General features: G+C 39.3%; 1 protein-coding gene across 9 annotated transcripts in view; it reads right to left on the bottom strand.

Moving 5' to 3' along the window:
• BCL2L13 (BCL2 like 13) overlaps positions 1–18,261 on the bottom strand; it is an 89,397-nt gene extending 71,136 nt beyond the window's left edge. For 2 of the 9 annotated variants that reach the window (XM_025930570.2, XM_086714535.1), the window contains exons 1-2: positions 18,098–18,257; positions 6,822–6,992 (exon numbers count right to left, since the gene is read on the bottom strand). In XM_025930570.2, the coding sequence (XP_025786355.1) occupies positions 6,822–6,942 (121 nt within the window). In that variant the 5' untranslated portion in view covers positions 6,943–6,992; positions 18,098–18,257. Of the gene's footprint in view, positions 1–6,821; positions 6,993–17,964 lie in introns of all 9 variants that reach the window. The other 7 variants (XM_086714536.1, XM_086714538.1, XM_086714534.1 and 4 more) reach the window with 6 other exon arrangements.
• Between the last annotated feature and the right edge of the window lie 8,776 nt (positions 18,262–27,037).

The raw sequence follows: 27,037 nt of genomic DNA, 5'->3' as shown, positions 1-27,037 counted from the left end.
ATAAAGAAGACATGGCAGGGGTGCCTGGGTGGCTCAGTCGGTTAAGCGTCCGACTATGGAATTTAAGATACAAAACAGATGAACATAAGGGAAGAGAAGGAAAAATAATACAAAAACAGGGAGAAGAACAAACCATAAGAGGCTCTTAAATACAAAGAATAAACTGAGGGTTGCTGGAGGGATTTTGGGTGGGGGGATGCACTAAATGGGCAAAGGTAATTAAAGAGGACACTTGTTGGGATGAGCACTGGGTGTTTTATGTAAGTGATGAATCACTAAATTCTACTCTTGAAATCATTATTATACCATATGTTAACTAAGTTGGATGTAAATTTAAAAATGAATTAATTAATTTAATAAAATAGTCAGTCACCTGTCCTTAACCTAGCTACCACAGCCAATGCAATGGCACGAGCCCTAGCACATTAGCAGATAGGTCTAAATGTCCTTGCATGGGGGCGCCTGGGTGGCGCAGTCGGTTAAGCGTCCGACTTCAGCCAGGTCACGATCTCGCGGTTCGTGAGTTCGAGCCCCGCATCAGGCTCTGGGCTGATGGCTCGGAGCCTGGAGCCTGTTTCCGATTCTGTGTCTCCCTCTCTGTCTGCCCCTCCCCCGTTCATGCTCTGTCTCTCTCTGTCCCAAAAATAAATAAAAAATGTTGAAAAAAAATTAAAAAAAAAAAAAATGTCCTTGCATGGATTATAATGGGTAGAAGACTGGCCTTGGACTACAATCTGGCCAATACCTCCTACTGAGTTGGATTAATACTACTGGTTAAGTGGAACAAGCCATACATGCTAAGGAAAGGAAACTAATCTGAACTCTGAAGACACCTACTAGTCCCTTCTGAGACTTACTCACTTGGCTGAATCTGGGATCCTGAGGTGGATAGCTGAGATCCACATTGCAGAAAGCCTTCATCCTGCTAATTGGGATCCTGTTCAGAATAGCCTTAATCTAGGGGCACCTTGGTGGCTCAGCCGGTTAGGTGACCGACTTCAGCTCAGGTTACGATCTCACCATCTATAAATTCGGGCCCTGCGTTGGGCTCTGTGATGATAGCTTGGAGCCTGGAGCCTGCTTCAGATTCTGTGTCTCCTCCCTCTCTCTCTCTGCCCCTCCCCCACTCACGCTCTGTCTCTCAAAAATGAATAAATGTTTAAAAAAATTAAAAAAAAAAATAGCCTTAATCTAGTGTTATACAAGACAAACTAAATGGATTTCACTGAATGTCACTGCATCTAATTTTCAAGGGTAGATTGCAATAGCCTGCAATGAATCCCAAGGATCCCTGTATGTCCTTACTGAGTATGACAAACTGAAGACCTAACTGTCCTCTGACTCTAAGCCATTTTTATAACTAGTAATGAAGACAATTAGGTCAAAATGACCACAAAGTAACTGCTCACTCTCTGAAATAGGTAACTAGCTTGCTACAAAAGGTGCTAAGCCCTTAGTACTGGGTACCTCAGCTGCAGTACAGCCCACTACATAAAATGCCATCAAGTGGGCTCATCACATTACCCCTTGGTAGATCGAGGCAGGGTGAACCAGTGTTACCATGTAACATTCTTGGTGTTTGTTAGGCTAGGGCAGTAATACATGGTCTTACTCTTATTCACTGGGTCTTGATGTCCACTTTGGCATCTATGAAGTTCTAGGAGACTGAAGTATAAAAACCACATGTGTTCCATAAAATTAATCCCCAGAATCTTCCTCCGAAAGCAAAATGTTGGTCCAGATACAATTCCTACCTCAGGTGTGCTAACAACGTATGCATTAATCACTATCAACACAACTACTTGGTTGGATTCCCTGTATGTCTATTATGGTATATGTTCACTGAGTCTAGACACCTAAGTCTTAAAACAATGGAATCCAGCACTTTCAGAAGTTATAACTAGTTTTTAAAACAATGTGTAAAAACTTAAAAAGTTATACTATATGGTATGACAATTTAGAAGCCACATATTTATTTTAAATGACAAACTCCTTATAAAAATATTGTTATTCCTTGATCCGATAGTTTGACTCTAGATGATTTAGCAAAAGTAAATAAATGAAAAAAAGCAATATATAAAAGCATTCTTTTTAATTTTTTTTTTACATTTATTTATTTTTGAGAGACAGAGTAAGACAGAGCACAAGCGGGGGAGGGGCAGAGAGAGAAGGAGACACAGAATCTGAAGCAGGCTCCAGGCTCTGAGCCGTCAGCACAGAGCCTGACACGGGGCTCGAACCCATGGACCATGAGATCATGACCTGAGTCGAAGCCAGTCACTTAACCGATGGGCCACCCAGGAGCCCCTAAAAGCATTCTTAACTAACCTCTACTGAAGTGATTTGGTGAATTAAGTAACCCATTACGATTTCACTATAAAATATACTGAATATGCCCGCTGCAAGCTGAACACATACAGCTAGCAGACTACTTTCTAGCACATGTAAGTTATATTCTTACCAAGAATCAGCTATTTTCTCCTGATCTATTTATGAAAGTTGTACTTGTCACTTAAATTGTACAATTTATTTAAAATCACAGACATTACTAATATGATTGTGCAAAGAGACTTGACACTTCTCTAAATTAAATATTTTATAAAGTTGCTTTAAAAATACCGTATTAGGGGCACCTGGGTGGCTCAGTCAGTTAAGCGTCCGACTTCAGCTCAAGTCATGATCTCATGGCTTGTGGGTTTGAGCCCTGCATCAGGCTCTGTGCTGACAGCTCAGAGCCTGGAGCCTGCTTCAGATTCTGTGTCTCCCTCTATCTAGCCCTCCCCCACTCATGCTCTGTTTCACTCTCTCTCAAAAAATAAACATTAAAAAAAAATTTTAATAATAATTGAATTAATTTAAAATTAAAAAAATTAAAAAAAATAAAAATACTGTATCAGAGTGCCTGGGTGGCTCAATCACTTAAATGACCGACTCCTGATTTTGGCTGAGGTTATGATCTCACAGTTTTGAGGTCAAGCCCTGAATCTGGCTCTCTGCTGTCAGAGCAGAGCCCACTTCAGATCCTCTGTCCCCCTCTCTTTCTGTCCCCTCCCACTCGCATGCACTAGTTCTCGCTCTCTTTCTCAAAAATAAATAAACATTAAAAAAAAACAAAACTGTATGGGCGCCTGGGTGGCTCAGTCAGTTAAGCGTCCAACTTCAGCTCAGGTCATGATCTCACAGCTCGTGGTTTCGAGCCCCACATCTGGCTCTGTGCTGACAGCTCAGAGCCTGGAACCTGCTTCGGATTCTGTGTCTCCCTCTCTCTCTGCCCCTCTCCAGCTTGCACTCTGGCTCTCTCTCTCTCTCTCTCTCTCAAAAATAAACACTAAAAAAAAATTTTTTTTTTAAATACTATATCAAATTGGTGTGAGAGAAACAACTGTAAAAGATTGGGAGGAAATCATAAAAATCTAGAATGACTCTTCATACTGTTTTATAAATGTCTTTATGTTCTAACTCAGCTTTAAACAAATTGGAAAACATAGGTAATAGAAATGATTTATGCTAGAAAGATGACATGGACATCAACAAACACATATTTTTTTTAAAAAGACATGACCTTTCACCAAAATTGCTAAATAAATGTATATCCATTAACATTTTAAGTTAAAATTTCTTTTTTTAATGTTTACTTTTTATTTTTGAGAGAGAGAGAGAGAGAGAGAGAGAGAGAGAGAGAGCATTGAGTGGGGGAGGGGCAGAGAGAGAGGGAGACACAGAACCGGAAGTGGGCTAGAGCATGGAGCCTGCTTCAGATTCTGTGTCTCTCCCTCTCTCTGCCCCTCCCCCACCCACGCTCTGTCTCTTTCCCTCAAAAATTAACATTAAAAAAAATTAGGGGTGCCTGGGTGGCTCAGTGGGTTGAGCATCCGACTCTCGGTTCTGGCTCAGGTCACAATCTCACATTTTGTGGGTTCGAGCCCCGTATCGGGCTCTAAGCTGACAGCATGGAGCCTGCTTGGGTTTCTCTCTCCATCTCTCTCTGCTCCGCCCCTGCTTGTGCTGTCTCTGTCTCTCTCAAATAAGTAAATAAACGTAAAAAAATTTTTTTTAAATAGAAAATAAGAAAGTAAAAGAGTTACTGTGTGACTTTGGTTATAAATTATAAATTAAATAGTTGGTATTGCATTTTCTTTTAGGAGTTTTTAAAGTTATTTTGATGCAATTTTGTTAAAATAGAAACCTGCTGGGGTACCTGGGTGGTTCAGTCAGTTAAGTGGTGACTCGATATTGGCTCAGGAAATGATGTCACAGTTCGTGAATTCGAATCCCACTGTGTGCTGACAAGGTGGAGCCTGTTTGGGATTCTCTTTCTCCCTCTCTCTGCCCCTCCCCTACTCGTGCGAAGACTCTCACTCAAAATAAATAAATATTTTTTTAAAAAAGAACATTTAGGGGCACCTGGGTGGCTCAGTTGCTTAGGCAACTGACTTCAGCTCGGGTCATGATCTCGCAGTTTGTGAGTTTGAGCCCCGCATCGGACTCTGTGCTGACAGCTCAGAGCCTGGAGCCTACTTCAGATTCTGTTCTCCCCCTCTCTCTACCCCTCCCCTGCTCATAGTCTGTGTCTCTCTGTCTCTCAATAATAAAAAATAAACGTTAAAAAATTAAAAAAAAAAAAAAAAGTAACATTTATGGGGTGCCCGGGTGGCTCAGTCGGTTAAGCATCCAACTTCGGCTCAGGTCATGATCTCATTGTTTGTGAGTTCGAGCCCTGCGTCAGGCTCTGTGCTGACAGCTCAGAGCCTGAAGCCTGCCTCAGATTCTGTGTCTCCCTCTCTCTCTGCCTTCCTCTGCTTGTGTTCTGTCTCTCTCTCTCTTAAAAATATATAATAAACGTTAAAAAATTAAAAAAAAAAGAACATTTATGATGATGTTATATCTTATGAAGAAGGCTAATTTAGACTCCAGTAACTGTTTTAAGCTTCATTTGGTAAACTATTTACAGAAGAATACATACAACTTCACAATACAAAGAATTATGCTAAAAACTCTCTTAAGCCTATCAGATACATAAATCTATTGTTTAAATCTAATATCCTTGACGGCACAAAAACAGACACTCAGATCAATGGAACAGAATAGAGAACCCAGAAATGGACCCACAAACATATTGGCCAACTAATCTTTGACAAAGCAGGAAAGAATATCCAGTGGAATAAAGACAGTTTCTTCAGCAAGTGGTACTGGGAAAACTGGACAGCGACATGCAGAAAAATGAACCTGGACCACTTTCTTACACCATACACAAAAATAAACTCAAAATAGATGAAAGACCTAAGTGCAAGACAGGAAGCCATCAAAATCCTCAAGGAGAAAGCAGGCAAAAACCTCTTTGACCTTGGCCACAGCAACTTCTTACTCAATATGTCTCCTGAGGCAAGGGAAACAAAAGGAAAAATGAACTATCGGGACCTCATCAAAATAAAAAGCTTCTACACAGCAAAGGAAACAATCAGCAAAACTAAAAGGCAACCGATGGAATGGGAGAAGATATTTGCAAACGACACATCAAATAAAGGGTTGGTATCCAAAATCTATAAAGAACTTAATCAAATTCAACACCCAAAAAACAAATAATCCAGTGAAGAAATAGGCAAAGACATGAATAGACACTTCTGCAAAGAAGACAACCAGATGGCCAACCGACACATGAAAAAATGCTCAACTTCACTCATCATCAGGGAAATACAAATCAAAACCAAAATGAGATACCACCTCACACGTGTTAGAATGGCTAACATTAACAACTCAGGCAACAACAGATGTTGGCAAGAATGCAGAGAAAAAGGATCTCTTTTGCCCTGCTGGTGGGAATGCAAACTGGTGCAGTCACTCTGGAAAACAATATGGAGGTTCCTCAAAAAATTACAAATAGAACTACCCTACAACCCAGCAACTGCACTATTAGGTATTTATCCAAGGGATACAGGTATGCTGTTTTGAAAGGGCACATGCACCCCAATGTTTATGGCAGCATTATCAACAATAGCCAAAGTATAGAAAGAGCCCAAATGTCCACTGATGGATGAATGGATAAAGAAGATGTGGTATATATATACAACGGAATATTACTCGGCAATCATAAAGAATGAAATCTTACCATTTGTAACTACGTGAATGGAACTAGAGGGTATTATGCTAAGCGAAATTAGTCAGAGAAAGACAACTATCATATGACTTCACTCATATGAGGACTTTAAGACACAGAACAGATGAAAACAAGGGAAGGGAAGCAAAAATATATAAAAACAGGGAGGGGGCAAAACATAAAAGACTCTTAAATATGGAAAGCAAACAAAAGGTTACTGGAGGGGTTTTGGGAGGGGGGATGGACTAAATGGGTAAGGGGCATTAAGGAATCTACTGCTGAAATCATTGTTGCACTATATGCTAACTAATTTGGATGTAAATTGAAAAAATAAAAATTTTTAAAAAACTAATATCCTTGAAAAAAGTCAATTCAAGAAACAACTATATTAAAAGTTTTAACATAATTGTGTAATTCTAATCTATGTCTTGTTAAGTATAAAATCTCTAAAGAAGGGTAGATTTCTGTTCATTTACAGGTACTTAGTACATTTTTACATGTACCAACAGCAGTCATTTACATTATCATGCTCTTAAAAAGCATTAAAAGTCTTTTCTGAGAATGGATCAGGGGGTGGGAAGGGATGGGATAAGGGTTTATTCTTTAAAAAAATTATTAGTATTGTTTGATCTTATAACCACAGATATAAATTATTTAAATATATGTACTTTTAAATATGAAGTAATTATTAGTACTCAACAGAACCATCATAAGCCAAAGATAATACCTTGGGGTGAGGAAAGATGTTGCTCTTGCAGCTTCTCCTGAGAGAGGAGTCCCAAGTAGCTGAGAACAACATACTTTGTTTCATAGTGAAATCCTAGAGGCACAGTAGTAGAGGACGCCATTGAGTTTGCTGGCAGAGCTCCAAAAAGGTCTACTTATGGATGTGTAAAACCTAAAACATAAAAGTATTTTTTCAGTTTAAAGTTTATTACATGCTATACATTTCCCCATGGACTCCAATTATTCAACTAGATACCAAAATAAATATTTGACTATTCTTCTCAGTAATCTTTAAAAACTGTAACTTTAGTTTACTTACAAGTGGGAATTTATTAATTCAAATTTCAAATCAAAGGCAAATTTCTCTATCTCTCCCTAGTTTCTCTGTTTTCACCTATGTGGCAAAAAAACTGGCTATGTCCCCACTTCCCCCACCCCAATATATGTTCTCTTATTTCTTTTTAATAATAAAACCTCCCAGGGCCACCTGGCTGGCTCAATCAGTAGAACTGACTCTTTATCTCAGGGTTGTGAGATTGAACCCCATGTTGGGTATGGAGATTACTTAAAAATAAAATCGTAAAAAAAAAAAAAATTAAAAGAAAAATAAACCCTCCTAGTCTTGTTAGACACATGGCCACACAACTGCAGACCACATTTCCCAGTTCCTTAGCAGCTTAATGTGCCATATGATTAGCCTGAGTGAGGGGAATATGAGAAGTTATATGTACAATCTGTGGGTCTCTCCTTACTTTCTCTTTCCTCCTTGCTATGGTTTGGAATGTGAATACAGCAGATACCCGTTCTAACATGCAAACAAGGACCCCACCGTAGGGGATGGTAAAGAGAAAAGGAACTGGGCTCTTGAGTGACCATGTGTAGCAGAACCGCCCTGCCGGCCTGAACCAACCACCTCTGGACTATTATTTAAGGCATTTCGTTCTGAAATCTCTTCATTAACATGTACCCTAATTAATATAACTACAGCTTTTACCTCTTCACACAGACTTAGTAGCTGTTGTACCTACCATGTACCGTAACAGTTGTTTCAAATAAAAAATTATAATAAGAAGTTTGCAAATAACTTTGTTTTCTACTTAAACAATACTAACTGCTTTAAGATCACAAGAAATATTCAGTAAAAGAAAAAGAGGTTCAGGAGTGCCTGGTTGGCTCAGTTGGCAGAGCATGCGACTCTTGATCTCAAGGTTGTGCGTTCGAGCCTCATGTTGGGTGTAGAGATGACTTAGAATAAAATAAAATATTTCATTTAAATAAAATCTAAGAAAAATAAATAAATAAATAAATAAAATCTTAAAAAAAAAAAAGGAAGGAAAGAAAAAGAGGTCCAGATAACTAACAATATAAGACAGAGGCAGGCAGGGGGTGAGCCTGGGTGGCTCAGTCGGTTAAGTGTCTGACTCTTGATTTCGGCTCAGATCACAATCACAGTTTCTGGGATCAAGCCCAGGGGCGCCTGGGTGGCGCAGTCGGTTAAGCGTCCGACTTCAGCCAGGTCACGATCTCGCGGTCCGTGAGTTCGAGCCCCGCGTCGGGCTCTGGGCTGATGGCTCAGAGCCTGGAGCCTGTTTCCGATTCTGTGTCTCCCTCTCTCTCTGCCCCTCCCCCGTTCATGCTCTGTCTCTCTCTGTCCCAAAAATAAATAAACGTTGAAAAAAAAAAATTTAAAAAAAAAAAAAAAAAAAAAAAGCCCCACATTGGTATCTGCACTGACAGTGAGGAGCCTGCTTGGGATTCTCTCTCTCCCTCTTTCTCTGCCCCTCCCCTGCTCACACACTCTCTCAAAATAAATAAATAAATATAAAAAAAAAAAAGAGACAAGCAACGTTGACAAAATTTAAGATCTATAAACAAACTAAGAGAAATGTACAAGACTGACAAACAATGAAAAAATACATACAGGATTTGAGATACACAAAATAAAACAGTGACTATATAAAGAGATAAAAAGGAAACATAGCATAAAAACATGCTTTCAATGGTTAAATACGGTCTTTAAAAAATGAGAGTGCCTGGGTGGCTCAGTCAGTTAAGCGTCCGACTAGATTTTGGCTCAGGTACTGATCTCATGGTTCACAGGATGAAACTGTGCTTACAGGACAGAGCCTGCTTGGGATTCTCTTTCTCTCTGCCCCTCCCCCACTTTGCTCGTGCTCTCTCTCAAAAATAAATAAGCTTTAAAAAATGCATTTATGGTTGCTATTATCAGTATTCACTTAGGCTGTCAAAAGAAATCTTAGTTCAACATTTAAAAATCCCTATTGTTTCCCATCTTCAGGGAACAATGCTACCAAATTACACCAAAACATACAATAATTCAAACAACAGGCCTTGGACTACCCTGCTCAACTTTAGAAGTTTACGAACTTCAAAAAGGTATTTCAAAATTACGAATACATACTCCAAAGAAAGGGAAAAAGTGTTACATTTTACTTCACCGAAATAAAAGCCACAACCACTATGTTCTTACCCGGTGTTTTACCAAATATTTCATACTTTTACACTGTTACCATTTAATGGTGAGAAGACAGAATTTCAAAATTAAAAATATGAAAAGGGATACCCATAGAGATAAAATAAGTTTTCTGAGGCCTATCAGCCAGGGATTAACTAGCAGCAGTGCTGTACTTCAGTTTTTGTTGTTGTTGTTGTTGTTGTTGTTGTTGTTTAGCTCCTGCCTGCCATCTGAACCCAATTTCCTATGTATCCAACATTGTGTCAATCTTGGTTGGAAACAAATCTCCCAACCCCACTACAAAAACTAAAACAACTAGACTTTTTCTCTCCTGTTCTGTTCTGTGGCATGCAGCGTCAGCCAAGTCAGAGACTCACACTAGGATCTAGAATCTGGAAAGACACGTAATGATAATTCATGGATAAGCTTGTGGTCCTAGGTCAGCAGAGGCAGTGGTGCAGATCCAATAGCAATGTCCTATCTCTTCTATTCCTTGGCCTGACCCTGGCTGAATGTGCAGCCGAGTCTCCCTTGGTTCCTTCCTGCTTTCCCGTCCATTCTGTGAGCTATCCAATGCCCTTTTCATAAGTTCCTTTTCTGCTTAAATAAGCTAAAATCACTTTGTGTTGTTGGCAACCAAGATGTAACTGGAACACGGGCCAAGACTGGAACCTAATTTTCTTAAAACTTCTAAGGCAGTTTCTCAACAATTTTAATACACTACTTTCATGTGAAGATTATTAATTTAGTTTAGAAAAATCTTCAAATTCTAAAAAGTCCACATATCAACCTAGTAATTATACCTCCTGAAACAGAAGACAGTATCTTCTGATAATTTTTTGTGTTCATTCAACACACACTTATTTCTTAAGATACAAGGTACTCTCCAGGCATTAAGATAAATCATCTGCCCTCTGGAGTTTTTGACCAAGTAAAAGAAAACAAAAAATACCAATAACAATAACATTCTATGATACAAGTCAGTATCCAGAGTAGGGAAGGGCAACCCAAAAGAGTCTCTCTGGGACAGGGAAAAAGTAGAAACCAGGAAAGGCTTTAGAAAGTAAAATACGAACCAATCTTGGAACATGAGTAGATATTCACTAACTGAACCAGTTTAGGGGGATGGAATGAAGGAATTCAGATGTGAAGATGACCAGAAAAAAAGCACAGGAATGTTTTGAAACAGCATTGAACATAAAAACTATGGAATTTAACATGGCTAAATCATAAGATACAAGGGGGATGAGGTTTAGCAGGAGTAAGCAGCAGTCAGCATTTGGTATGCTTTTTATGCTATGGGATGTGAGGAAGTTTAGGTTTTATCCTATAAGCAAGGAATTATTTTAACCATATTCATGAATGAACCCCCTAAATGCAAATTCTATGTGCATGTGCATTTTTTTTCTGGAGAGAAAAATCATTCCATTTCTTTCATTAGATTTTCAAATTAGATCATGATGTAAAACAGGCTAAACACTACTACAACTATTGAAGGGTTTTAAGCAAAAAAAGCATATCAAGAGATTATACATATATGTATATGTATGTATATATATATATACACATATATATGTATATATATATATACATATAAACATGTATATTTGTATTTTTTTTTTAAGGTAGGCCCCACATACAATGTGGGGCCTGAACTCACAACCCTGAGATCAAAAGTTGGATGCTCTACAACTGAGCTAGCCAGGCACCCCAACAGATTATATTTTAGAAAAAATCATCCTGGAGGAGGTATTAAAGATAGAAATTGGAGGAAAGGACACAAGTTAGGGGAATATAGGAATAATCTAAACAAGAGATGTATGAAGGCATAAATTAGAGCAGGAACAACAGAAAGGGGGATAAATAGGAAAAATATAAAAAGTTTCAAAGATTTGTTAGCTAACTCAATAAAAGGGTAATCTAGGCAGTATATGGAAAGTGGTATTTAAAAAATTTTTTTTCATTTTATTTTACAAAGTGAGCAGGGGAGATGGGCAGTGGGGAAGGGGGAGGGGGAGTGAGAGGGAGGCGGGGTGGGGGGGGAGAGAATCTTAAGCAAGCTCCATGCTCAGTGCAGAGCCCAACGCAGAGCTCAATCCCACAACCCTGGGACTATGACTCAAGGCGGTATTAAGAGTTGGACACCTGACCGACTGAAGTGCCCTGAAAGTAGTGTTTATTCCTATTTCTCAAATCAGGTAATATAGGAAAAGCTGGCTTAGGAGAGGATAACAGGTTCACTTTAGGGCATACTGAATTTCAAAATACCTATGAGTTGTCCAGGTGAAGATGTACAAGTAGTTGGACATACAAGTCTTATACTAAGAGGTCTGGACTGGAGATACAAAATTGTGCTCTACATAGATACAAGTCAATGAAATTATCTAAGGAGAGTGAATGGAGAGTTAGTGACTTCCTAGAGGTAGAAGTGTCAAAATTTCCAGAAGGAGTGAGAAAGAGTACTACATTTCAAAACCCATATTCAATAGATAGTTTCACACTGGAGAAGGAAATATTACCTACTGTTTTCGATTAAAAGTATAGAAAATAAAGCTCAGTAAATCTTCAACCTTCTTTGTAACAGTGACTTCATGCAGGGATGGGAGGGAAGAATAAATACACCTATCACTTCCTACCCCAAGCACTACCATCAGAATAGGAGCCAGAGAATTTTTTATTTACCAAAAGGAGACATGGTTTAAAAAAAACATGTGAGTGGGGCGCCTAAGTGGCTCAGTTGGTTAAGTATCTGACTTTTGGTTTGGCTCAGGTCACGATCTCATGCTTTACAAGATCAATCCCCATATCGGGCTCTGTGGTGACAACACAGATCCTGCTTGGGATTCCTCTCCCTCTCTGCCCCTCTCCCCTTCTCTCTCTCTCAAAATAAATAAACTTCAAAAAAATATGATGAGATATACTGGTTTAATCTGAAAAACAAACACCACTAGAATTCAGGGCAAAACTAACATTTCAGGTATGGCCAAAAGATGAAAAGCTGGCAGAGATGACCTCTAAAATCAGGACTGAAACAGTCAGAAAGGTAGGAAGAAAACCAGAAAAGAGTGTGGTCACAGAATCAGGGGAGGCACTTCAACAAGAAGATAGTGAAGACATGTACAAAATGCAACAACACACCAAAAAGAACGAAAATATCAAGGTAATGATCCCTGAAAGTCCAGTTCTATGTGGCTGGCAAGGTCAATGGCAGAAGGTAGGGAGTTGAAGAATGAATGGGAAGTGAAAACGTAGAGAAAGGAGTTGTAAGCTATTCTTTCAAAGAGCCTGGGTTGGAAGAGAAGAAAAGAATAGAGGCCAGAGAGAGACAGACAACGTTTGAGAGTCCATTTGTTTTGTTTTTGTACACAGTCTTAAGCATGTTTACACTCAAGTGGAGTCAAATGAGATATAAATAAATATAGAAAGCAAGGAATAAATTATGAAGTTCCAAAAGAGAGGGGAGAGCACAGCAAATCAGTAACAAAACTTCAGCTCTACAAAGGTCTCAGAATTTTTTGGTAACAGGAATAAAGTATTCACATTTTGAATAATGCTTTAAATAAAAAACTCATGTTCTCAAATTTGTTATATTCAAATTCCTGTATTTATCAAGCATTGGTATCTGAAGACAATTTTAGTCATTCTCTGACCCAGATGCCATAGAAAAAGCATAGTTCACTGAATTTCCAAATTTCATTTTTAGCCTAGTGCTCTTCAAATTTTCTTACAAATCCCAATTGCCTAACCATAAATGCAATCTTAATCATAGATTTCATAATTTCCCATCTTCCATACTCACTATTCTATTTGCAACAAAGTCCTCAGCTCTAGTATACATGTTAATATCCACACATCCATATATTTGGTGGATGGTTATATTCTATTCAATCATTTTTCAATGATGGACACTAATGGGGATGATACTACAAACTTTAATCATTTAAATTCAATATACAGTTTTTAGGCTTTAACTGTGTATCAGAGAATCTAGTTATAAACATATCAGACCTAAACATGCCAGACTTATAGTATGAGCTTCCAGTCATATAGCAACAAAGCAGCTCACTCAGGCCTGTGGTTAGGTGGTGCAGTAGACAGACCCTAGGAACACTATTACCCATCTAGTGTGTTTGTATTAAATTACAGAACAAAGGCATTGAGAATGTGCAAAATGTAAACTCCACAACACTACTACAGGGTCAGTACTCTAAGGGTATTCTGGGAAGAGAGGGCATCCACTTCCATTGCAACATTCTGTAGTGCAGAGTAGCCCATATTGCACAATGGGCTCTTGCATTTCAAACAAATAGAAATAAATTACATCTGCACGAGACCTCTATTTCTAAAGCACTCTTCCATGTGTTGTCAGACAATCCTCTATGCTAGAAGGAAAAGGTAATAGTCTCAATTTATTGATGAAGAAACAAGAATAGATAATTTATTTACACAAAATCATACAGCTAATTAACAGTGCAATCACTTGGTCAGGTACATACATCCTCTTCAGTTCCGAACTCTGAGCCTTGCATTTGCTCAACACATATTTACTGTATGCCAGGCAAGGTACTGGGTGAGAAAAACGCAGAGGTGAAGACACTAACAACAATAATAGGGAGAACTGGTAGACTAACAGGGTGTTTTTGCAGAGTACTGAAAGAAACAAATTTGTCAATTTTAAGAATGGGACAAGGAAAAAAAGGAAAAAGAATGGATGAAAGGTAAATACGATCTGAGATAACCACCCAGAGCTTTCCTGGAAACAGAATACAATGCTCAGGTCCACCCCACTACTGCCTGACCAACACAGAGTACATTTCATATCTAAGGCAGCCCAAGCTTCCTTTTAAATGGTAAGAAGAATATAGTTACTTTTACTCTAAATTTTGTCCAGTAGAACCCTTTAGAATTCAAATTAGGTATAAGTATTCTTGGTATCCAGAAGTTTAAATACAATTTTAAATACAAAAACTATCCAGGTGCCTGGCTGGCTCAGTTGGTGGAGCATGTGACTCTTGATCTTACGGTCGTCGCTGAGTTCAAACCCCATGTCAGACATAGAGCTTAGTTTAAAAAAAAAAAAAAGGGGCGCCTGGGTGGCTCAGTCGGTTAAGCAGCTGACTTCGGCTCAGGTTATGATCTGGCGGTCCGTGAGTTTGAGCCCCGCATCAGGCTCTGTGCTGACAGCTCAGAGCCTGGAGCCTGTTTCAGATTCTGTGTCTCCCTCTCTCTGACCCTCCCCCATTCATGCTCTGTCTCTCTCTGTCTCAAAAATAAATAAACGTTAAAAAATTTAAAAAAAAAATTAGAAAATAAGTAAATATAAAAACTATCTTTTGCACAATTCTAACAAGCCACTGAATATATCTGTGTCACCTACCTGTTTCCTTCTCAAACTTATACCTTTAGTTTGCTCCTCTATTAAATTACAGGCAGTTGTCAGCCAGATGGACAGCTTGAGGAATCTTAGGGTAACTTAATCCTATGTTTATACATTCATTTGGTGACATCTCCAAAACTAGGCACAAATAAAACACCCATGATCCTCCAGTAACAAATGTAACATCCACAATTTACAATAAATAGTTTGCTTTATTTTTTTTAACCAGTCTTCTATTAATGAATACTAGTGCAAATTTCAGGATGCTAGCACCAATAGTACTACAGGAATTAAAGCACATTTATGAACTACAACCAGAAGGTAGGCAGCAACTATTAAATTCGACTTTAAATTCTTATGAAAAGCAAATCTGCAGCAACATGAGAGTTTTTTGTAGTTGTTTCCCAAACTTGTCTGATCGTAATCACCTTGAATGTTCATGGAAAACACAAATTTCTAGTACCACCTCCAACACAGGAGTTAGAATATCATAGCTATATTGTATTCTTTAAACCCCACAGAGCCAAAACAGAAACAGATTACAATTTAACATGGTTTAATTAAATTACTTCAAGCTTTGTTTTTAGATCATTTCTGTCTACTAAAATAAAATTACAATGTAATAAGACTGTTACATACTCCAGTAATACAGTTGAACAGATCTATAATCCCAGTTTATAAAAAGAAAAATAAAAATCCACAGATAACTCAATCACAAATCAAAACTCTGGAACTGTAAACATTAACAACGTTTTTGGGTTACCAGATCTCTAGTTTCAAGACTCACTAGTGTTTTCAATAGGGAGTTTTTTAAAGTTCTATAAATTAAGTCCAATAACTATATTTTTTTAAATCCATACTTTATTAGCCCGTATAGAATTCTAGAACTTTCTCCAAAATAAAAGAAATAAAATTAAATAATCCTAATAAAAATTGTTAAATTTAAAAAATTCACCCCACCCAACTGAGAAATGCAACTGGGCGAGGGTGTCATTTTTAAAACTCAGCAGACACTAATATTCTAGTGTAGATAGTCCCTTTCACACCGAAACGTGCTTAATCGAAATACTCTAGTTCAATCTTGTGTTAAGAGCTGCCTCAAAACGTTTTCACTCAGCAGTTGGCATTCAAAGATAATGTATGAAGATAATGTACTTATAGAGGAATGCCTCACTCTCACTCTGCCTTTCAACATAATTAGGCTTCCCATGCATGTGTAAATAGCTTTGTAAAAGGGAGGCATAAAATTCAGTTACTCTGTCTCACTCCTACGTATATGCTAAAGAAATGAAAACACGTGTCTAAACAAAAACTTGCACATGAACAGTTACAGCAGCATAATATTTAACAGCCACATAGTGGAAATAACTGCCCATCAACTGATGAATAAAGAAAATTGGTATATCCCGATGGCATATTATGTGACCATAAAAATAAGTACTGATACATGCTACAACATGCAAGAATCCTGAAAACATCATGCAAAGTAAAAGAGGCCAGTCACAAACGACCACATGTTGTATAATCCTGTTTATATGAAATATCCAGAATTGGTGAATCTATAGAAATAGAAAGTAAAGCGATGCTTGCCTACCTAGCGGAGGTGGGGAATAATGAATGACTGCTAAAGGCTGCAAGGTTTCTTTCGGGGGTGATCAAAATTGAGTTGGTGGTTTCACACTCTGTGAATATACTAAAAACCATTTCAAAAAAATTAAATCATGCAATTGATGAATTGTATGTTAATAGATCTTGATAAAGGTGTTAAATAATCAGCTACTCTGAAAATAACCCCCTCCCTTCAACGCTGTAATATATATTAAATAAGAAATCTTGGTGACTATTTGGAAAAAGATATGAATCAAAATATTTGAAAAACAATGATAAAAAGCAAGACTGACTGTTTAAAACTTGTTTTGCATGTCTAAAGTATTTCATGAGAGAAATGTAGTTTTAAAACAATGATTACTGTTGCAAATTATTTGTCCTAAAGTTTAGTATAGAAGGTATTTAGTACTGACTAACTTACATGATAGAGAGCATATCTTTCCTTTACAAAACTGGTTGGACTCAACTTTATATATCCTTCAACTAAACTCAACTGCTGGGGTACAAGCCTGCATGAGAAAATGAATCATTAAAAAAAAAAAAAAAAAATACTGAAAATAGTACCCGACCAGAGTAAAGATTTCCAAAACCCTTATTGGCCTGTTATCAAAGGAAGAATATTCCAAAATGGCTTAAATAGTTCAATTTGCAGGTGCAGATGTGCACTGTACATTTATCCAATTATGTATATGAGGCATAAATAGTTTACTACCTACAAAAACATTTGCTTAATTTTCTGAGATAAAAAAGAAGGTACTAGAAGGGTGTGGCAACTCATCCAAGGTCACAACAAGTTAGGGCAGAGATCAACATTCTGGTTTACACCAAACGTCCAGAAGAAATCTTACTGACAATTTCGCAAAAGACTTTATGTTTGTTTTGCTTTATATCATGAAAACAAAAAACAAAAAACAAACACGGGGTGGGGGGGAGAGGCTAGAGATTAACCTCAGTTCAGCTTAAAACTTCTAGAGACAGTGAGACAGCTATTTTGTATAAACAAACAAATACTTGAGCGGGGAGTGGTTAAGACAAAGATCCCAATGGGGAGCGTGTGAACTGGTCAGATCCGTCTGATTTTCAACCCAGGTTTAAAGCCTCAAATCAAAGTCTAGGAGTTCTGCTTCATAGCTGGTTATGAAGGAAAGAAACTTGGCATTTCCTTGGAATAGTGAGAGGATAAAAATCAAAGGAAGAAAGGACTTAGTGTGAACTGTACTGCCTCCAAGAATAAGAAAGCAGATTTTTCTGCAAAATAAGTAATAATGAGGTGTCAGAACAGCAGTGAATAAAGGCTAAAAAATTTCTAACAATCTGTGAGAAGAAACAACTAGGACTGGCAGACCTAATCTACAATCATTCCAAACGAATCGCATGAAACCTTCTCCCTCGACCAAAAAGAAATCCACGTTCCCCAGCCTGGTCCTAAAAATGGACACGGGTTTTCCACGTGAAGGTCTTTGTGGGGAACAGCAGCGGTGTAGGGCAAGGGCTGAGCTCCTCCGCCTCTGGCAGCCCTCTCAGGAAGCCCCGCTCAACAAGCGTCCGCGGTGGGACCACGCTGGACAGGTCCGGTTACAAAGAAATGGGCCCCTCATGCTTTGAGAACCCTCGGGCAAAGGAGCGCCGGTACACACACACACTCTTTCACTCACTCACAGTCACACACTCACTGACACTCACTCACGCGTCGTCGGAACCACTGGGGAGCCAGTGGTTCGGCACAGTCTCTGGATACCTTCCTGCCCAGTGAAAACCGCCTGAGGAGCTGGATAAGGACCCAACTCTGCCTTGCCCAATACCCCACTCCCCTCACCTGGCCCTGGCCCCTTGCCCCAGAAGAGATGGAAGGGGCGGCGGCGGCGGCAGTCGTTTCCGACAGGGTCCCCCAGCGGCGGTGGCTGCTTCGACCCGCGGCCCTAATCTACCGCCGCCGCCATGTTGGAAGGTGAGGTCACCCCCGGCGTGCTTCCGTCACCGACAGCGTCGGGGCGGGCCGGGAGCGCAGAGGAACGCCGGAAGAGAGGTGGTGCTGTTCTTCCGAGCGGAAGCGCGAATCGTAGAGGTCCGGAGATGTCTTCGCAGATATGACCCGGAAGAGCCGACCTCTCTTAGCCTGCTCTTACCAGGAGTCGCTCACGTCTATGATTCGGGGGGCGGAGGTCTTTGATGGCTGGAGAAAGGGTATTGGGATATTGAAGAACCAATCGTGTGGGGAGAGAGGCTGGCCGTTCCCGCGGAAAGGAGCATTGCTCCTTTTGCAGAACGTTCTGGGGATGTATTGGACTAACAAGTATTGAGGTTTAAGTGTGTGCAAACGAACGGGTTAGAGAAGCGTCTGGAGAGTTCAAGAGAGCTGCAGAGTTCGCAGCCATTTGTCGGGGAAGACGGTCCTTGAAAGTTGGGAAAGTTTTCTAGCGGTAGCGGGTGGGTGGGGGTAAAGAGGGCATTCTAGGCGGAGGGTCCATAAAGCACAGACACTATGCAGTAAAGGAAGTCTTCAGTAATATCCATTTTGCTCACAGCACCTAGCACAATGCCAGAACAGAATGTGTAATAATGGGTGTTTATTTACTTGAATCCAAACGTCCTTTGGGGGGAGTCACAGAAGGTATCTAGTTAAGAAGGTGTAATATCTAAACCATGCTTTAGGGAAACCGAATTGTCTGGTGTACATGAAATAAATTGAAAGAAGGAAAGCGCTGAAGATGATGAATTAGAAGACTGTTATAAGGAGCCAGATAAGTGATGAAAACCTAATAAGGAGTGACAGCTAATGAGTACAGCGTTTTTTGGAGGGAGATGATGAAAATGTTCTCAAATTGATTTTTGATGGTTGTACACCCTCTGAATATACCTGAAACCATTTTAAATAGGTGAATTGTATGGTATGTGAGTTATGTCTCAATAAAGTTGTGGAAAAAAGTGATGAAAACCTGAACTGATATGAGGGCGAGTGGGGGTGGAAGCAAAAAAGGTTGGAGCTGGTGTCATAACAGGCTTTAAGCCTGAGTGACTGAGGGAACAGTAAGTGCCATTAGTTGACAAATTGGACAGAGATTTGCCAAGAAAAGCTTAGTGAGCTAGTAAAACGATCAATAATTCTCTAAGAGTCACTATATGTTAACTAACTTGGATTTAAATAAAATTAAAAAAAATTTTTTTTTGAAGGGTTCCTGTGGAACCCTGGGTGTTCCTGGTGTCTCCAATCCAAAAGGACACAGATTAAAAAAAAAAAAAAAAAAAAAAAAAAAAAACCTACCTAATAGTACCTAATAACCAGTTATATTTAAATTTCTTCAATGTCCAGTTGTTTAAATTCTTTTTCCTAACTTCCTTTCTCTTCAGGATGGATTGTTTCAACAAGTAATTTGTAGTAATGACTGTGTTGACTTCAATTTTGGAGTGTTGTAGGTATGTTAAAAATTGGGTCTTGTCGAAGCCAACACAGAACTTGCTGCTGTGTTTTTTTCTTCAATGATAAACACTTACAGAAAAAAAAAATAAATTTCCTCAATGTCCAAGTAATGGTTTTTATAGGCTTTTGTTTTTTTTTTTTTTAAGTAGGCTTTACATTCAATGTGAGGTGTGAACTCAGGACCCTCAGATGGAGAGTTGCGTACTCCAACTGAGACAGCCAGGGCCCCAATAACTTTTTTGTTTGTTTGTTTGTTTGTTTGTTTGTTTTAACCAGGATCATGCATTTGGCTGTTACATATTTTATTAGTTTCCTAGTTTTATTTTTAATAACATTTTTTCAAGCATATTCACACAATGGAAATTATTCAATAATAAAACAAAAATATTGTGATATTGTGAAAATTAACAAATGGAAACCTCATTTAAAATAGAGGGAGTGCCTGGCTGTCTCAGTCGGCAGAGCATGAAGCTCTTGATCTCAGGGTCGTGAGTTAGAACTCTATGTTGGGTGTATAGATTATTAAACAAAAACAAAACCCAAACCTCAAAACAAACAAAAACCTTAAAAAATAAATAGATAAAATAGAGTAAGAAGCCAGAAGGGGGAGCTCTCATGCCCTATCAATCTGTCAATTGCTGATCCAATGGTTGGGGGGGGGGGGGGAGGGGGGCGGCGCTGGCTGGCTTAGTTAGAGCTTGTGACTCTTGATCTCTAGATTGTGAATTCCAATTCCACATTGGGTGTGAAAATTACTTAAAATCTTTAAAATAAAATAAAAATAAGGAGTGCCTAGGTGGCTCAATTAAGTGTCCAACTCTTGGTTTCTGCTCACATCATGATCTCATGGTTCCTGAAGTCAAGCCCCGTGTTGGGCTCCTTGCTGTCAGTGCAAATCCTGCTTGGTATTCTCTCTCCCTTTCTCTCTGCCACTCCCCTGCTTGCTCTTTCTCTTTCTCTCAAAATAAATAAACTTAAAAAAAGTAAAATTTAAAAAAAAGGAAGAGGGGGTACTTTGCAAGTCCATACTACCTTACTATCCCAGTAGAAGAAGGATAGGTTTTTCCCTTCCCTCGGCAACAAATGAGCCAATGAGAGATGGTCACAACTTAGCTAAAGAAAAGCTACTCTACTATACTTGGAACTCCCGGTTTACTGAGTGGAGTTACTTTGTTTTTGTTTTTATTTAGTAATCCCTACACCCAACATGGGGTTCTAACTCATGTCCCTGAGGTCAAGAGCTTCATGCTCTTCTGACTGAGCCAGTATAATATCCCATCTAGCCATTTTCCTCTATAATAAAGAGCAGTCCTCTCCTTTGTTCTCTCGATTTGCCAGAGCTTGAATGTCCTGAATTGCAATTCTCTGCAATTTCTGAATAAACCTATTTTTGCTGGCAAAACAAACAAAAATACCCTGACAGTTTTATTTTTAAGGTTAATATTACATGTGACAATATGAATTAATCTCAAAAGCATTGTGTTGAGTGAAAGAAGCCAGACATAAAATGTACAAATTATGTAATTCCAATTACATGAATTTCAGGAATAAGCAAAATTAGTCAATGGTTATAGAAATCAGCACACTGCTGCCTGGAGGCAGAGAGTCTGGGACTGACTAGAAAGGAACTTTCTAGGGTGGTGGAAATAGTCTGTATCTTGATCACACAGGCATCAGAATTCATCTAATTGTACTTTGTAAGTCTCTGCAGATTATTGTATGTAAATTTTTTTAAGCCACATGAAATAATTCTATGGTTATGTTACAAATTTGATAGGTGGTTAGGTTCATTTCTTTCAAATTGCTTCCAGTTTTAAGGTTTGCTGTTTTTCCTTTTTTTTTTTTTTTGAATGTATACGATAAGGATGGAACGCAGGTCAATGGAACAGAATAGAAAGTCCAGAATGGGCAACTGATTTTCAGCAGAGGTGTCAAGACAATTCAATGGGAAAAGGGATAGTCTTTACAGTGAATGGTATAGAATAATATGGTCCTTATACAGGTATTATTTGACTTTAATCACAGCAGCTTATGGGTTTTTTTGTTTTTTAAAGCAATTTTTTAAATGTTTTATTTACTCTTGAGAGAGAGAGAGAGAGAGACAGAGCACAAGCAGGGGAGGAGCAGAGTGAGAGAGGGACACAGAATCCGAAACAGGCTCCAGGCTCTGAGCTCTCAGCACAGAGCCCAACGCGGGGCTCAAACTCACAAGCCTCCAGATCATGACCTGAGCCAAAGTCGGATGCTCAACCGACTGAGCCACCCAGGTGCCCTGTTTATGGGGTTTTGTTTTTTTTTTTTTTGACAGATCTTATAAGTTACACAGAAGTCTACTCTGTAGCCTGATGTGATTAATAAGCCTAAACTCAAAAAATAAATAAATAAATAAAATCTAAACTCTAGACTCGTCATTTTATTCCTTCTCATTTTCATTATTTATAGAACCCCTACTATTTACCAGGCAGTGTGCTGGATTCTTGCAAAAACAGTGATGAGTAGATCATACATAGTCTCTGCTATGAAGCAGATATTTTCATTGGAAAACCACATAAAAACCTAAAATCAAAAAGAGAAAAACTTTTTTTAATTGTGGCATGTCCTGAGGTAAACAAGGGGCTGGAATAGAAAGGAAGGTGAAAGGGTCTTTATGAAAAGCTTTCTCTAAGGAGGTGATATTTTAAGTTGAGATCTTAAAGAAGGAAAAACAAGCTAAGTGAGAAGTGCAGGAAAAGAATTCAGGCAAAAAGCTTGGTGTTTTCCAGGAGTTGAGAAGAAACCAGTAAAGCTATAAGGTGGTGAGCAAAGGGAAGAGGAGCAATGAGGTCAGAGAAGCAGACAGGGTCAGATTGGGCAGCACTCACACAGACCATGTGAGCTGTGAAGTGTTCTCAAGCAATTGGAAACCATTAGAGGGTTATAAATTAGGGAGTTACTAGATGCCATCTAGTTTTTTTGTTTTTTTATTCATTTTTGAGAGACAGAGTGTGAATGGGGGAGGGACAGGGAGAGAGGGAGACACAGAATCTGAAGCAGGCTCCAGGCTCTGACCTGTCAGGCTCTGAGTTCGATGTGGGGCTTGAACTCACGAACTGTGAGATCATGACCTGAGCCGAAGTCGGACCTGTAACCGATTGAGCCACCAGGCGCCCCTAGTTTTGTTTTTTTTTAATGTTTATTTATTTTTGAATGAGAGAGAGAGAGAGAGAGGAAGGAAGGTGGAGGAAGAGAGAGAGAGGGAAACAGAATCCCCAGCAGGCCCCATGATGTGACAGCACAGAGTCCCAGGTGGGGCTCAAACTCAAGAACAGTGAGATTAGCAACCAAAATCAAGGGTCATGTTTAACCGATTGAGCCCCCCAGGTGCTCTGCCATCTAGGTTTTAAACCACTCTTTCTGTTGTGTAGGAAATTAGCTGGAAAGGGGTAAGAAGTGTGGGCACCTAAATTAGAGTTTCACTGTGTTCTGGTATCATTTGCTTTTTCTTTTTAAAATTAATTCTTCAAGAGTCGCCTGGCTGGCTCAGTCGATAGAGCATGCAACTCTTGGGTCTCAGGGTTGTGAGTTTGAGCCGCACCCACATTGGGTGTAGAGATTACTTAAAAATAAAATCTTAAAAAGAACACCTAATTTTTCAACATTCAAAGAGAGAGGTGGCTTACACTTTTTTTAAGTTTATTTTTATTTTTTTTAATGTTTATTTATTTTTGAGAGAATAACAGAGCGTGAGCGGGGCAGGGACAGAGAGAGAGGGATACACACAGGCTCCAGGCTCTGAGCTGTCAGCACAGAGCCCGGCATGAGGATTGAACTTATGAACTGTGAGATCAGGACCTGAGCCGAAGTCAGAGGCTTAACCAACTGAGCCACCCAGACACCCCAAGTTTATTTTTTTTAGTGATCTGTACACCTAACATGGGGCTCAAACTCACAAACCCCAGATCAAGAGTCATGTGCCCTAGTGACTGAGCCAGCCAGGTACCCTAAGAGGATTTACATTTACCTCTAGTCTCTCTGTGTGTCCTCCCCAGCAAACCAGTTCAAGAGTTACTTTATCTATTCTGCTGATTCAACATCTAAGACACAGACTGAAGTCTCAGCTTGGGAGCAGGTGAGACAATTTCTGTGACTAACCCGACGGGAATCTAGGACAGTGATTTTGTGAAGCCATAAGTATATTTAGGCTCATCTAGGAGTGGGATTTTTGGAAATTATCTGTAAAGCTGTTTTAATTTTTTTTTTTTAATTTGAGAGAGAGAGAGAGAGAGAGAGAGAGAGAGTGGGGGGGAGAGGGGTAGGGGGAGAGACAGAATCACAAGCAGGCTTCACACTCAGCACCAGGCCAACGCAGGGCTCAATCCCACGGCTGACCCTGGGATCATGACCCCAGCAGAAATCAAGAGTCGGATGTTCAACTGACTGAGCCACCCAGGCACCCCCATCTGAAAAGCTGTTTTAAAAAAGCTTCAGGGGCACCTGGGTGGCTCACTCAGTTGAGTGTCCAACTTTGGCTCAGGTCATGATCTCACAGTTCGTGAGATCCAGCCCCACATCAGGTTCACTGCTGTCAGCCTGTCAGTGCAGTGCCCACTTGGGATCCTCTGTCCCCTCTCTCTGCCCCTCCCCTGCTTGTGCTGTCCAATCAATCAATCAATCAATCAATCAATATAAAAGAGATTCACAAGGGGCGCCTGGATGGCTCAGTTGGTTGAGCGGCTGACTTTGATTCAGGTCATGATCTCATGGTTCCTGAGTTAGAGCCTGAAGGAGCCTGTCCCCCTCTCTCTCTGCCCCTCTCCCTCATGCGCTCTCCCTCAAAAATAAAATAAACATTAATAAAATAAAATAAAAAAGCTTCACAAGACCTAAGAGATTGGATTTAGAAAACTACCAACTAGTTAACCTTTTATTGTACTTATAATAACTTTTCCACTCCAGAGACTGTCTCTATGAAGCTTACACATATTCTTACCAGACAGGACCTGGTCCATTCCTTGGTGAATCAGCAAAATACTGCAGAAACTAGTTATAAAGAGCATTAACATAGAGGAGGAGAAAGTTGCACAAAAGGGAATGTCAACTATATCTGTAACACTATTTAACTTTAGAAATGAAGTCTTAAAGTAAATGTGAAAAATATTATTTGTTGATTCTGGGTGCTGGTACATGCTACATGAATATTGAAATTATTCTTTGTATTTTTCTATATTTTTTATTGTCTCAAATTAATAACAAATCATAAAAATCAGCACACTGTTTTCCATAAACCCAAAACACATTGATCTGTTACAGACATTAATTTCACAAATGATTAGACATGTGGCATTAGATTGCTGCTCTCACTCCCCAACCCTGTTATTTGCAGAACATTGTAAAAATTAAATGGGAAGAGGGATTGTAATTCAAATGAATGAATACTACCTCACCCTGCCCTAGGGACGCTAGAAAGAGGCATAATCCTGGAAATCTGTCTTCTGAGATGGCAAAGAATGAAGTTATTAATACAATAACTAACAAGATGAGAGAAATACACCTATCAACTGGTTTAGCTCAGTTGATTACAATACTGATCAAGTTAAGGTCAACTGCACGGATTTCTATTGCTCTGTTAGTGGCCGAATCCTTCCCTTATCCAACATTACCAATGTTTTCAAATATGTGCACCAATCCATCGCATACTATAAAGATCACTGTATACCAGTACAGCTGGAAAACAATTTGGCAACATGTATTAAGAGCCTTAAAAATGTGTGTACCATTCTCATTAAAGGACAAACTGAAATGTGGTTTTCTGATGTGATGCACTGAGGATACAATATCACAGATGTAGTGCTCCTTCCAAAATGCATAACCTGAATCTAATTATGAGAAAAGTATCAGTATCAAATGTGTGGAACTCTTCAAAAATGTCACTATCAGGAAAGACAAAGTCTGAAGAACCATTCCGTATTAAAGGAGACTAAAAAGACATGATAATACAGTAGGTGATCTTGGACTGCATCCTGGATCAGGAAAAAAAATGCTACAGAGGATATTGGTGGGACATATGGCAAAATCTGATAATGGACTTGTTAAATTTCCTGAATTTGATTGATGAAAAGTGATAAAGCAAATACAGCAAAATGTTAACAATTGGTGAATGCAGATGAATGGAGTTTATTGCATTGTTCTTACAACTTATTATATTTGGAATTTCCTTAAAATAAAAAGTTGGTAATAAAAATGTATGTACCTTTCGACCTATAATTCTACTGCTAGGAGTCTGTCCTAAAAATAAACAAATTTTCAAAAGTCATTTTTTAAATAAAGATTAAAAAAATGCTTAATGTTTTAGTTATTTTTGAGAAAGAGAGGGAGGGAGCACAAGTGCACTCACCCGCTCCAGAGTGAAGTAGGGGCAGAGAGGTGGGGGAGGGGGACAAAGGATCTGAATCAGGCTCTGCACTGACAGCAGAGAGCCCAAAGGGGGGCTTAAACTCACGAACTGTGAGATCATGACTTGAGCCAAAGGCCAAAGTCAGAAGTTTAACCGACTGGGTCATCCAGGCACCCCCTATAAAATTGTTTACAATTTAAGTTAGTTAGTGTATGTATGTATGTACATATGTGTTTGTTCGTTCATTCATTCATTCATTCATTCATTCATTCATTCAGGGTATGCGAGCCAGGGAGGGAAGAGAGGGAGAGAGAGAGAATCCGGGGCTCAAACTCACAAACTGTATGACCATGACCTGAGCTGAAATCAAGAGTGGTATGCTTAACCAACTGAGCCACCCAGGTGCCCCTCAAATGTTCTTGTCTTACAGTTGGGGGGAAAATGGGGCTTGAGGCAAACAAATCTGTGGAAATTTCTGCCCTAATTTTCTGAATAATTCCCTTTAAGTGGGTCTTGGGAATGATGTTGGAAAAGGCATAGGCTCATTCAGAATTCCAAATAAATTCTTGGGGCGCCTGGGTGGCTCAGTCAGTTAAGCATCCGACTTCGGCTCAGGTCACGATGTCACGGTCCATGAGTTCAAGTCCCGCGTGGGGCTCTGGGCTGACGGCTCAGAGCCTGGAGCCTGCTTCCGATTCTGTGTCTCCTTCTCTCTCTGCCCCTCCCCCATTCATGCTCTATCTGTGTCTCAAAAATAAATAAAAACGTTAAAAAAAATTAAAAAAAAAAAAAGAATTCCAAATAAATTCTGTACATACTCCACCTTTAAGGAAGTGGAGAATAACTTCTCACTCCTTCCGTGTGCACTTCACATAGTACTTCCTTCCCAAGATTACAGTATGGAAAGGGAAAAACGTTTAACTTTAACGGAGAAAGCTGCCATGTGACCAAAGTAGGCATCAGCA

Source organism: Puma concolor, chromosome B4 (assembly GCF_028749965.1).
Source record: "Puma concolor isolate L17-30 chromosome B4, mPumCon1.1.hap2, whole genome shotgun sequence".
Classification (NCBI taxonomy): domain Eukaryota; kingdom Metazoa; phylum Chordata; class Mammalia; order Carnivora; family Felidae; genus Puma; species Puma concolor.
Note: the sequence above shows the minus strand (reverse complement) of the source record. Positions and strands in the feature narration are given on the sequence as shown.